This window comes from Capricornis sumatraensis, chromosome 3 (genome assembly GCF_032405125.1).
Source record: "Capricornis sumatraensis isolate serow.1 chromosome 3, serow.2, whole genome shotgun sequence".
Classification (NCBI taxonomy): Eukaryota; Metazoa; Chordata; class Mammalia; order Artiodactyla; family Bovidae; genus Capricornis; species Capricornis sumatraensis.
In genome coordinates this window covers 19,348,446-19,361,440 of record NC_091071.1, presented here as the reverse complement: position 1 = coordinate 19,361,440, position 12,995 = coordinate 19,348,446, and the positions used below count along the sequence as shown (strand labels likewise).

The following is a 12,995-nucleotide window of genomic DNA, read 5'->3' as shown; positions in this document are numbered from 1 at the left end:
GGAGGAGGGATGGGCTACCCACTCCAGTATTCTTGGGCTTCCCTGTGGTTCAGCTGGTAAAGAATCCACCTGCAATGCGGGAGACCTGGGTTCGATCCCTGGGTTGGGAAGATCCCCTGGAGAAGGGAAAGGCTACCCATCCCAATATTCTGGCCTGGAGAATTCCATGGACTGTCCATGGGGTCACAAAGAGTTCGACACCACTGAGTGACTTTCACTTTCACTAATGGTCATTTAGATTGCTGCCTTTTTATGTTTCTATATTCAACAGTGCTGTAGAAGACACATGTATATGTGCATATTTGCAGGAATTGCTAGGTTGAAGGATTGTGCAATGTGAATTTTAAGAGCTACTACCAGGATGATCTTCAGAATTCTTTTTATTAATTTATGTGTTCATTAAGAGTAGATGAGGATACTCTTTCTCTAGATCTTCACTAATGCTGGATATTTTCATATATTAAATATTTTAAAATATTGGTAGAAATTTGCCAGTCTGATTAGCTGAAATGATGTCCTATTGTTTTAAAATTTTATATAACTTTGATTGCTAGTGAGTTATCTTTCTTTCATTTCATTAGCCTTTGGGAATTTCTTTGTAAATTTCTCTTGCCCAATTTTTTATTCAGTTGCAATGTTACCTTTTTTCCAGTTTATAGGAACGCTTATAAAGATAGTTCTTTGATAAATGCCTTTTGTCAGTTTTTTTTTAATTGCAGATTTTTTTTCTTATTCTTGTTTGTTTTCTTAACTCTGTGTCTTAATGTGGGTAAATTTTCCAGTCTTTATAGTTGTTGTCTTTCTAGTCTTTTATAGTTGTTGATGTTGCCATTGTATTGAGAAAAGAGAAATTGAATAAAAAATAAATAAAAATTAAAATGCAAATGAAAATCTGAGAAAAGTGATAGGTGATAATAAAAGTAAGAAAAAATTATCCTTTTTCTTCAAACTTGTAGGTCTGTCATTTTAAGAATCACCACTGTCTATCAATAAGAAAGAGTGTTGACAAATTAAACAGATACATTAACAACTGTTAGATGCATCCTGATTTCAGACGTGTTAAAATGTTAAAAAAATATGCGTCTTAGAATTAATGATAGATGTTTTCTTAAGCTGAAGTATTCATAGGGTAATAAATTAAAAGTATATAAATGGATACACAATGAAAAGTAAATCAGGATGAGTTCTTAAAAAGTAAATTAGGTTCTATGACTTTTCTGCTTAAATCTTCCCAGAGCTGAAATCCACATGGTTAATTGGTCAAATGGATGGCTCCTCATTTTATTTTCAAACACAGTAACTAGGATCTCGCCCCACTCCCCTCCTGCTATCCTCTCTGTGCCAGGCTCGCTCTCATCTTCAAACCTTTTTTCCCCTCTCCCTTTGGTCTGGAACTCTTTCGCCCTAATTTTGCTTGATGGGCTGCATGTCGTCACGTACGTCTGATTTCAGCTCTATGTCGTCACGTACGCCTCATTTCAGCTCCGTGTCTCATTTCAGCTGCCACGTCATACTCTTCTCTTGTTCAGTTGCTCAGTTGTGTCCAACTCTTTGCGGCCCCATGAACTGCAGCACACCAGGCTCCATTATCTCTTGGAGTTTGCTCAAATTTATGTCCATTGAGTCAGTAATGCCATCTAACTGTCTCATCCTCTGTCACCCCTTCTCCTCCTGCCCTCAATCTTTCCCAGCATTGGGGTCTTTTCCAATGATTCATCTCTTCGCATCAGGTGGCCAAAGCACTAGAGCTTCAGCTTCAGCATCAGTCTTTCCAATGAATATTCAGGCCTGATTTCCTTGAGGATTGACTGGTTTGATCTCCTTACAAAGCCATAGCTTTGACTATATGGACCTTTGTTGGCAAAGTGATGTCTCTCCTTTGTAATACACTATCTAGATTGACCGTCCTCTTTTCTTCATAGCGGTTAATACTCTGATGTTACCTTGATTCTTCATTTGGTTTATGACTCACTGTCTCCCTCTCTGAGGGGATAAGCCTCATGAGAGCAGCGACCCTTCCTGTCTCATTCATCACTGTATCCCCAGCACCCAAAACAGTGCCTGAGACACAGAGATTGTTAATGGAATAAACATGTACCTGAAGGCTTGAATGAACGAACATTTTATGTTTTTGTAATCCATCTCAACTCCTGTGTGGAACTGGATGAGTTTAAAATAAAAAGGGCAGCCCAATCAAAGCATTTCCAAATATCAGGCATTTCAACTGAATCCTAAGAAGGAGAAACTCTACGGAGAAGGTTTTCTCAGTCAAGGCAAGTGCAGGCAAAGGAGGAGCGTGCAAGGATGCTGAAAGCCCAGTGTGACTGAACCTCACAGTGGGGCGGTGTGATGAAGCCATCAGGGACTTGTAGGATCCTGAAGCCTCGGATCTTGTAGGCCAGGTCAAGAAATCGGGACTCTGCTCTAAGGGAAGTGGGATCCTGTTCCCAGAAGACCACCTCCATCTTTGTAATGCTCTCCACACTTGCCCAGTGTTCATCTTCCCTGCTAGATCACAGGCCCCATGCGAGCAGGACAGTATCTCCCTGTTCATTTGCTTATTCTCAAAACTCAGTGCCCCGGCCATAGTGAGAGCTCAATAAGTATTACCAGGTGGACTGATGGACAGACTGACCAGCAAAACTTCTATGTGGTCCAGAAATCCACTTGAGGCTGAATCCATTTTACGACATGCCCCCCCACCCCGCCTTTTTTAAACTGAAGTGTTCTCGAAAATCTGTAGACCTAAAAACACCTTGCAGTCCTAATAATGCGTCTGTCCTTGAAGACGTACAATGAATGAGATCGATGGGCCTCACTCCAGCTTAACAGCTGACATAGGAACCCATCTCTCTTGAAATGCTGACTTGGAGGTGATGGAAGAGATCATGACTCGTATGCACTGTGGATTCTCTGTGTGTGTGTGTGTGTGTGTACCCTGTTGCATCATGTAAATCTTACATTTCTTCATGCCTTTTGCAGAAAGAAAGTGAAAGTGAAGTCACTCAGTCGTGTCCGACGCTTTGCGAGGCCTTAGACTGTAGCCCACCAGGCTCCTCCGTCCATGGGATTCTCCAGGCAAGAGTACTGGAGTGGGTTGCCATTTCCTTCTCCAAGGGATCTTGCTGACCCAAGGATTGAATCCAGGTCTCCTGCATTGTAGGCAGACGCTTTAACCTCTGAGCCACCAGGGAAGCCTATCCTTTTGTAGGCATGAGCTTAATGAGGCAGATAATTAAAGCCTGTGTGAGCTTTTGCTCTGAAACAAACCACTGGAAAGCACATGGCTTAAAATAAAAACTGTCTGTTTAGTTCACCATCCTGCAGCTTGCCAGTTTGGGCTGGGTTCCTCTGGGTTGGGGACTTCCTGGTGGCTCAGATGGTAAAGAATCCATCTGCATTGTAGGAGATCTGGGTTTGATCTCTGGGTCGGGAAGATCCCTCGGAGAAGGGAATGGCTACCCACTCCAGCATTCTTGGACGGAGGAGTCTGGCTGGCTACAGTCCATAGGGTTGCAAAGACTTGGACACGACTGAGCGACTAACACTTTTCATCTGGGTGGATCTTCTCAGCACCTACCTAGATTTAATCATCTGTGTCTGGTCTTCACAGAAGACCTCCGTGACATCTCAGGCATTAGGTCAGGCAAGGAGTCCCTACTTTCCTTGGATCACAGCGCCCTAAGCGCCTCAGTAAACTTTTCATAGTGACCCTAGGTTACAAAACATATCAACAATTCTGTTTATTAATAAGTTTAGGCTGAAGCATTGTAAGCATTTATACTCTAACAGCTTCTTGATCATTTGGAGAAAAAAGCCGCATACAGTTTAAGAACAAATGCTCTTTTAATTTCCTTCTTAAATAACCACAGTTACTTCCAATGGGATACGTGCTCCTGTCAGGCACATCATGACCTTACCTGGGAGCAGCTGGGAGACCACCACCTGTTCCTCTTGCAACATTGCAAGTGATGTTTGAGCAGTAGTGGCGTGTGTGTTTTTTTTTTTTTTTAATCACAGAGGTCAACTTTGCAGAGATAGGGTGTCATTAAAAGTGAGTGCGCAGAAGTCTCAAGTGGACACTGTGACTGCTTGGATTGGTGGTTTGCTGTGTCTGATCCATGTGGAGGGTTTCTGTGTTTCCCTCAAAAATTTATTAAAACATCCTGCTCTGCCAAGTTGGTTGTGCTGTCCCAGGGCACCTCAGGGTACACAGTTTGGAAACCATGGAGCTTGCACTTTAAAAAAAATAATTATTATTTTTGGTTGCACTGGGTCTTTGTTGTGTTGCGTGGACTCTGTTGCTCCGTGTAGGCTTTTGCTCATTGCAGCAAGCGGGGGCTGCTCTCGTTGGGGTGTTCATTGCAGTGGATTCTCTTGTTGCAGCTTGCAGGCTCTAGAGCACAGGCTTCCATAGTTGTGGCACACAGATTTAGTTGCCCTGCACCATGTGGGATCTTAGTTCCCAGTCCAGGGGTCGAACCCATGTCCCCTGCACTGGTAGGTGGATTCTTAACCACTGAACCACCGTGGAAGTCCTGGAGCTCACACTTTTACATCACCCTTAATGTTCGATATAGCCACATGAGGTTGCCCTTGTTTGAATTTTATGTTTAAAGAGGCGTGAGTGGTATGTCATGTGACTGGGAACTGGCAGAATAGAACTTTGCTCTTAGGGTTGTTTTGACTCCAAAGCCTGTTCCTCTGCTGATGCAATCCAGAGAATTTTCATCTTGGGAACCATATCCTGTTCCCAAGCTACAGCATGTTAAGTTTCCCCTATCTGGGAATAATCAGATTTTTTTTAAACTTCAACATCAACTAATGATCTTCGAACTTTTGTGTGTAAGTCTAGCACAGGATTTCTCAACCTCAGTCCTCCTAACATCTGGGGCTGGATAATTCCCTGTTGGGGGGCTGTCCCACACATTGTATAATGTTTTAGCATCGTCCCTGACCTCTACCTACTAGATGCCTCTAACATCCCCCAGTTGTGACAACCAAAAATGTCTCCAGACACCACCAGTGTTCCCTAGGGACAAAGTTGAAGCTGCTGCTTGAATGAAATGATGACCAAGCCTGAGGAATAGGATTTTTATACTTGTCTTGCCATTCTGGCCTGGTATTAATTTGTTCTTAATTTTTTAAAAAAACCATGTCATGGTGTTATGTCTTCAGGACTTCTCCCTCTTAAATCCTCTTAGAAGTCAGTCTTGTAATGATTGATCACAGAGAGAGCTACTGGTAGCAATTTAAGGTTCTAAATCAATGTTAATTTGCTTTCCAGAATTGGGTGGGTCCTAGCTATTCCCTTAGAAAGTTGTTCTTATGTGAATATCACACGAAATGCTTTGAAGTCCCCTTCTGTTTTTCTCTTCGGAAGTAGGATATAGAAATAAAAGAAAGGATTCCGAATCTCATTTTGGTGAGAAGGTCTTTTTCTTATCTGTTTTCAGAAACATTCTAACGGCACCAAGGTTTTTCTGTTGTTTTTTTGGTCTCTTGCCACTGTTAGATTTTCTAAAAATGGTGCATTTTCCTAGAATAGTAATGTGCGCTGTCACATCTGGCTCTTTTGTGACCCCATGGAGGGTAGCCTGCCAGGCTCCTCTGTCCATGGGATTTTCCAGGCAAGAATACTGGGGTGGATTGCCATTTCCTTCCCCTGGGGGCCTTCCTGACGCAGAGATTGAACCCAAGTCTCTTGAGTCTCCTGCATTAGCAGGTGGAGTCTTTACCACTGTGCCACCTAGGAAGTCCAAGAATAGTATACCTCCCTTGAAACTTACCCTGGGCCTGTATCTTGTTTCTGTTTCTTGTGAAATGAGGGTCAGGCATTCTTCAAGGGCAGATAACAGACTTTCTGTTTCTGCACAGGTTGAGTAGCCCCTGACTTCTGAGGATCATGACAGGTGTGGCATTTGTGTGATTTAGAGCATCAGATTATATTGTTGATGATATCTTGGGGTCATTGTGTCTAGGGCTTCCCAGGTGGTATGCCAGCTTACCTGGGAACACAGCTGGGCCACTGCTGGGTGCACACTAGGTCATTGCCCTTTGCAACTCTGCCATGCCTTATGCTCAATTTTTAAGAGTAATCATGACCATGTGCAGTTTTCCCCTTGCCTACACCTCTAGATCCATATCTCTTACCAAGACTGCTCTCTTGTGAGTTGCATGGTCCGAAGGAACCACATGCTTCAGCATTCTTGGCCTCTCTTTTTTTGTGGTCAGGGATGGAAAACCTCAGCTTTAATATCTGTGTTGTCAGAAGGCACACAGGCATTTGAGAGTCATTGCTTGTTTTCACAGCAGGGCAAGCACGTGCCTTCACATCCTTTATATTATTTTCTGGACTTGAGTGTTGCAGTGCCCGGGACTGACCCTGGGTCTCCTGGCTTTGTCCTTGAGTGGTTTCCTGACATCTAGCAGGTTCCTAGAAGGTATTTCTTGTTAGCTTATGGGATGTGGCCAAGTGTATTTGAACTAGCTCAGCAGGGTTCTCAGGAAAGTAAGGGAAAACCAGTTCACGTGCTGCTTCCTTCCTCACGCTTTTTTGCTGTGGGTTCTCAGGAGAGAACTGAGTTCTCAGCAGTAATGCAGGGTGGCTGTCGAATGTCCCAGCTCCTTCCATGGTTTGTACCTTTGAGGAAGTTGAGCAAACAGTGTTGGGAGTAAATAAGCACTTTAATTTCCTTTTTATTCTAATCTATCTTTAAAAATGGAAAGTTTAAATTGAAAAGAATTTCAGGGCTACACAAAAATAATGTGACTAGATTGATGAATCTCCATGTTCAGTTCAGTTCAGTTCAGTCGCTCAGTTGTGTCCGACTCTTTGTGACTCCATGAATCGCAGCACGCCAGGCCTCCCTGTCCATCACCATCTCCCGGAGTTCACTCAGACTCACGTCCATCGAGTCCGTGATGCCATCCAGCCATGTCATCCTCGGTCGTCCCCTTCTCCTCCTGCCCCCAATCCCTCCCAGCATCAGAGTCTTTTCCAATGAGTCAACTCTTCGCATGAGGTGGCCAAAGTACTGAGCTTCAGCTTTAGCATCATTCCTTCCAAAGAAATCCCAGGGCTGATCTCCTTCAGAATGGACTGGTTGGATCTCCTTGCAGTCCAAGGGACTCTTAAGAGTCTTCTCCAACACCACAGTTCAAAAGCATCAATTCTTCGGCGCTCAGCCTTCTTCACAGTCCAACTCTCACATCCATACATGGCCATAGGAAAAACCATAGCCTTGACTAGACAGACCTTAGTCGGCAAAGTAATGTTTCTGCTTTTGAATATGCTATCTAGGTTGGTCATAACTTTTCTTCCAAGGAGTAAGCGTCTTTTAATTTCATGGCTGCAGTCACCATCTGCAGTGATTTTGGAGCCCAAAAAAATAAAGTCTGACACTGTTTCCACTGTTTCCCCATCTATTTCCCATGAAGTGATGGGACCGGATGCCATGATCTTTGTTTTCTGAATGTTGAGCTTTAAGCCAACTTTTTCACTCTCCTCTTTCACTTTCATCAAGAGGCTTTTTAGCTCCTCTTCACTTTCTGCCATAAGGGTGGTGTCATCTGCATATCTGAGGTTATTGATATTTCTCCCGGCAATCTTGATTCCAGCTTGTGTTTCTTCCAGTCCAGCGTTTCTCATGATGTACTCTGCATATAAGTTAAATAAGCAGGGTGACAGTATACAGCCTTGATGTACTCCTTTTCCTATTTGGAACCAGTCTGTTCCATGTCCAGTTCTAACTGTTGCCTCTTGACCTGCATATAGGTTTCTCAAGAGGCAGGTCAAGTGGTCTGGTATTCCCATCTCTTTCAGAATTTTCCACAGTTGATTGTGATCCACACAGTCAAAGGCTTTGGCATAGTCAATAAAGCAGAAATAGATGTTTATCTGGAACTCTCTTGCTTTTTCCATGATCCAGCAGATGTTGGCAATTTGATCTCTGATCTCCATGTACCATTGCCTAATTTCATTTCATCTACCTTTGGTTCTAAAAGTGTAGTCCCATGGGACTTCCCTGGTGGTCCAGTGGCTAAGACCCCATGCTTCCAATGCAGGGGGCCTGGATTTGATCCCTGGTCAGGGACCTGGATCCCACATGCTGCAACTAAGACCAGGTGCAGCCACTTAAATGAATATTGAAAAAATAAATAAAAGTCCAGCTCCACACTAACAGCATCAACACAATCTGGAAACTTGCTAGAAATATGGATTTCTATTTTCAAAAAGACCCTGATGCTGGGAAGGATTGAAGCCAAGAAGAAAAGGTGGCAGAGGCAGAGGATGAGATGGTTAGATGGCATTACCGACTCAATGGACATGAATTTGAGCAAATTCTGGGAAATAATGAAGGATAGGGAAGGCTGGCATGCTGTAGTCCATGGGGTCACCAAGGGTCAGATACAACTTAGTGACTGAATAACTAACATTTTGAAAAAATATAAATCAGAAACTCAGGGAGTAGAGCCTGATCAGTTGTTTCAACAAGTCCTCTGGATGGTTCTGATTCCTGCCAAAGCTTGAGAATCACAATATATACCATTTCATCCAACCTCTGTTGGAATATCTTAAAGGGAGTATTATGTTACCTGCCTCCTGAGAAACCTGTATGTGGGTCAAGAAGCAAAAGTTGTTACGTGGAACAACAGACTGGTTTAAAATTGAGAAAGAAGTATGACAAGGCTGTGTATCATCACTTTGTTTATTTAACTTACATGCAGAGTACATCATGCGAGATCCCTGGCTGGATGAATCACAAACTGGAATCAAGATTGCTGGGAGAAATATCCAACAGACTCAAATATGCAGATGATGCCATTTTAATGGCAGAAAGTGAAGAGGAACTAAAGAGCCTTTTAATGAGGGTGAAAGAAGAGAGTGAAAAAGTTGGCTTAAAACTCAACATTCAGAAAACTAAGACCATGGCATCTGTTCCCATCGCTTCATCACAAATAGAAGGGGAAAAAGTGAAAGCAGTGACAAATTTTATTTTCTTGGGTTCCAAAATCACTGCAGATGGTGGTTAAAAGACAGTCTTTGGAAGGAAAGCTATGACAAACCTAGACAGCATATTAAAAAGCAGAGACATCACTTTACCAGTAAAGGTCCGTATAGTGAAAGCTGTGGTTTTTCCAGTAGTTATGTACAGATGTGAGAGTTGGACCACAAAGAAAGCTGAATGCCAAAGAATTGATGCTTTTGAACTGTGGTGCTGGAGAAGACTCTTGAAGACTCTTGTCTCCTTTGGACAAGGAGATCAAGCTAGTCAGTCCTCAAGGAAATTAACCCTGAATATTCATTGGAAGGACTGATGCTGAAGCTGGAGCGCCAATACTTTGGCCACCTGATGTGGAGAGCTGACTTATTCGAAAAGACCCTGATGCTGGGAAGGATTGAAGGCAAAAGGAGAAGAGGGTGGCAGAAGATGAGATGGTTAGATAGCCTCACCGATTCAACGGACATGAATTTGAGCAAACTTCGTCCAGGAGACAGTGAAGGACAGGGAAGCCTGTCATGCTGCTGTCCATGGGCTTGCAGAGTCAGACACAACTTAGCAACTGAACAACAAAATATTATTTTATCTGTAAATTCTTTAGTACAAGAACTGTTTTCTTTTAAATGTAATACCTTGCAAATTGACAAAACATTTTGAGAGCAATTAGTACCAATATTGAAATAGACTTCCTCTTTGATCTCCTGATTCTGCTCATCATAACCAGCATAACTGGGCAAGTCCTTTGTAATATGTATATAAGGATATTCATTGCAATGCTTCAGATGAAATAAATTTGGAAATACTGCCTAATACTGAGTGATTGGCTAAGTAAGTTGTTTTATCTACTCAGTGAAGCACTGTGAAATCATTACAGAGAACGTTGTCCCTCGTACTGTTGTTGTTTTCCACCTTTTATTTTATACTGGAATATAGCCGATTAACAATGTTACGATAGTTTCAGGGGAACAGCAAAGGGACTCAGCCATACATATACATGTAACCATTCTCCCCCAGACTCCTCTCCTATCCAGGCTGCCACATAACATTGAACTGAGTCCCATGTGCTGTATAGTATGTGATTATTGGTTGTCCATTTTAAATATAGCAGTGTGAATATGTCCATCCCAAACTCCCTAACTACGCCTTCCCCCGTCTTCCCCCCCAGCAACCATAAGTTCATTCTCTAAGCCTGCGAGTCTCTTCCTGTTTTGTAAGTAAGTTCATTTGCTCCTGATACTGTTGTTAAATAGGGAAAGCTTTCAGAACAAGTACTGGGTGGTCCCATTTTCTTTTATTGTGCAAGGTGTATGTGTGTGTGTGTGTATTTGAGGGGGGAGAAAGGGGGGTGTGTGTCTGAGTTGTGTATATGAATTTAAGCACATAGAAAAAGGGATAGAATGTTATACATTAAAACACTAATAGTTATCTTTGAAAGGTATGATTTTCATTAATTTTCACTTCTGATTTTTTTCCCCCATAATGAGCATGCATCTTTATAGTGGAGAAAAACAGTACATTACTTTCGTTTTGAAAAATCCACATCCATCGAAGTTACAATCTCTTCCTGATCAGTTTCTGTTGAAATTACCATCTCTTCTTGCATTTACAGATGGGCACATGCTGGATTCAACAAGATACGCCATCATTGGAGCAGATCTCCGAGATACAGCTGACCTGGAAGAGAAGTTAAAGAAATGTAACATGAGTACACAGTGAGATTTTTTTTTAACTCTTACGTTTGTGATTTCGTGCTAATTGGGGATAGGGCCAGTTGGAAGTACAGCGTAATTGCATATACCATTTTGTCCTCTGTAACCTTTATCATTTCATTGCTATTTAGAGTAGTTTTCTGAAGTTTTTTAAGCAGTGTTCCCTAAGTCTGTTTTCCCATGAGAATCGCTTGTACCGCTTTTGTAAATTACTGATTCCTAATATCATAAGTTTGAGGGAAGATAATTGTATGCATAGAAACATATAATTGTAACATATAAAAGAATAGCTACTTTTTTTTTTTTTAAGTCTAGTGGAAAAATGGCCAAAGAATAGATGACCAGACAGCTCAGAGGAAACTGGGTATCATGTTGAAATGGTATTGAACTTCAGTAGTAATCAGATGAAATTCTGTTTTACTACCACCAGGTTGGCAGAAAGGTAGAAGTCTGACAGCATCAAGTGTTGGCATGGATACTGGGGGAAAGGAATGGTCATATACCACTGGTAGAAGTGATCTTGGTATGACATTGCAAGGAGCAGTCTGGAATTTAGTAAAATTGCTGGTATCGTGTGATATCGCAGTTCCATGTCTGGGTGTGTCTCTCCTGAGAAGGTCTACATGTTTGTACGAGGAGGATGTTCACTGTGGCTTTCAGTTTTAGTAGCAGAAAACCAGAAACAACTGAAATGTCCATCAGGAGGAGAATGGATGAATGATGCGTAAAATGCATGACTTTGGAGAGAGCTCAAAAGTTTAATGTTGAGTTTTCAAAAACTAGATGGCAGAGTTATATGCAGAGTGTGATACCAAATGTGTAAAATCAGCTCCTCCCCCCAAATACTGTATTTTTGTGATTACGTGTATACATCAAGGAAGTGTTTTTAAAATGGACCAGAAGGGTGCACACCGGATTCTTGAGTGTGGGTACCTTTGGGAGGAAGAAGAGGGCAGTGGGAGGTGTGGTTTTAGCACAGTGATGCTGGTCAAGTGGATGAAGAGCTAGTGGGAGGAAAAGGCGTGTCTGCTTGGTCTGCCATAGGTGAGGATAACACTTTCCAGGATATTTGAGGTGAAACACTCAAGGGAGAGGTTTGCAAGGAAGGGACGGGAAAGGGAAAGTTATTTTAAAAAAATAAATTGAAGGCGAGGAATCAGCGGCAAGCAATGAGAAATGAGCAATGAGGGAAATCACTGGAGGACAGGGAAGGGAGGAAGAGGAGCATGGACTGAGTTAACTCGCCTTTGAGGGAAGAGAAACACCCCCCAATCTTCTGAGAGGGGAAGCGGAGGGCAAGGACAGATACAAATACAGATAAGCTTTGGCGATGGAGGGTGAGGGGAGTGTAGAGGGTGGAAGAGTGATCTTCCTGACGCATCGGCGTGGCGATGGCTGTCATCTCAGCGTACTGAAGCTCTTGCTCACACTTCTTCTGGAATCATCAACTAGGTTGTCATTCACAGGATTGACGTCCCCACCAGCCCAAATGTCAAAATGGGCTTTGTCACTCCAGCTTTACTGTCTGAATCTGTCTCACTTGCGTGTTCAGAAGTAAGGTCCATACATTGCCAAGAGTATGTATACTTCTTTTTTCCTTTGGGGAGACCCTCACATGGTTCACAAATTGCAGAATATGGTGTGTTTTCTTAAATTTATTTTTTTAACTGAAGTATAGTTGATAGACAGTGTTGTGTTAGTTTTTGCTGTACAGCACAGTGACTCAGCTATACACACATTTACGTTCTTATTTATATTTTTTTGCATTATGATTTATCCCAGGATACTGAGTATAGTTCCCTGTGCTGTACAGTGGGACCTCGCTGAGTATCCATTCTATATCTACTTGTTTACGTCTGCTAATCCCAGACTCGCGGTCCATTCCTCCTTCGCCCCCTGTACCCTTGGCAGCCGCAGATTTGATCTCTGTGTCTGTGAGTCTGTTTCTGTTTCATAGATAGGTCCATTTGTGCCATGGTTTAAGTTCCACGTATAAGTGATGTCATATGGTATTTGTCTTTCTCTTCAGACTTGCTTCACTTCGTATGATGATCTCTGGTTGCATTGGTCCTGATGCAGATGTTGCTGTTTCATTCTTTTCTATGACTGAGTAGTATTTTATTGTGTATACACCACATCTTCATCCGTTCTTCCGTTGGTGGACATTTAGGTTGCTTCCACATCTTGGCTGTTGTGAATAGTGGTGCTTTGACCATAGGAGTGCCTGTATCTTTTTGAATTGTAGTTTTGTCCAGATAGATGTCTAGGAGGGGGACTGCTG

The 12,995-nt window shown here is 42.4% G+C and overlaps 1 protein-coding gene across 2 annotated transcripts in view; it reads left to right on the top strand.

The window, feature by feature from the left end:
• Positions 1-12,995, top strand: part of LCMT1 (leucine carboxyl methyltransferase 1) — a 67,688-nt gene that overhangs the window by 39,753 nt on the left and 14,940 nt on the right. The window contains exon 6 of one of the 2 annotated variants that reach the window (XM_068968959.1): positions 10,615-10,717. The exons of the other annotated variant lie outside the window; for it this stretch is intronic. Within the exon in view, the coding sequence (XP_068825060.1) occupies positions 10,615-10,717 (103 nt within the window). The remainder of the gene's footprint in view (positions 1-10,614; positions 10,718-12,995) is intronic. 2 annotated transcript variants of the gene reach the window in all.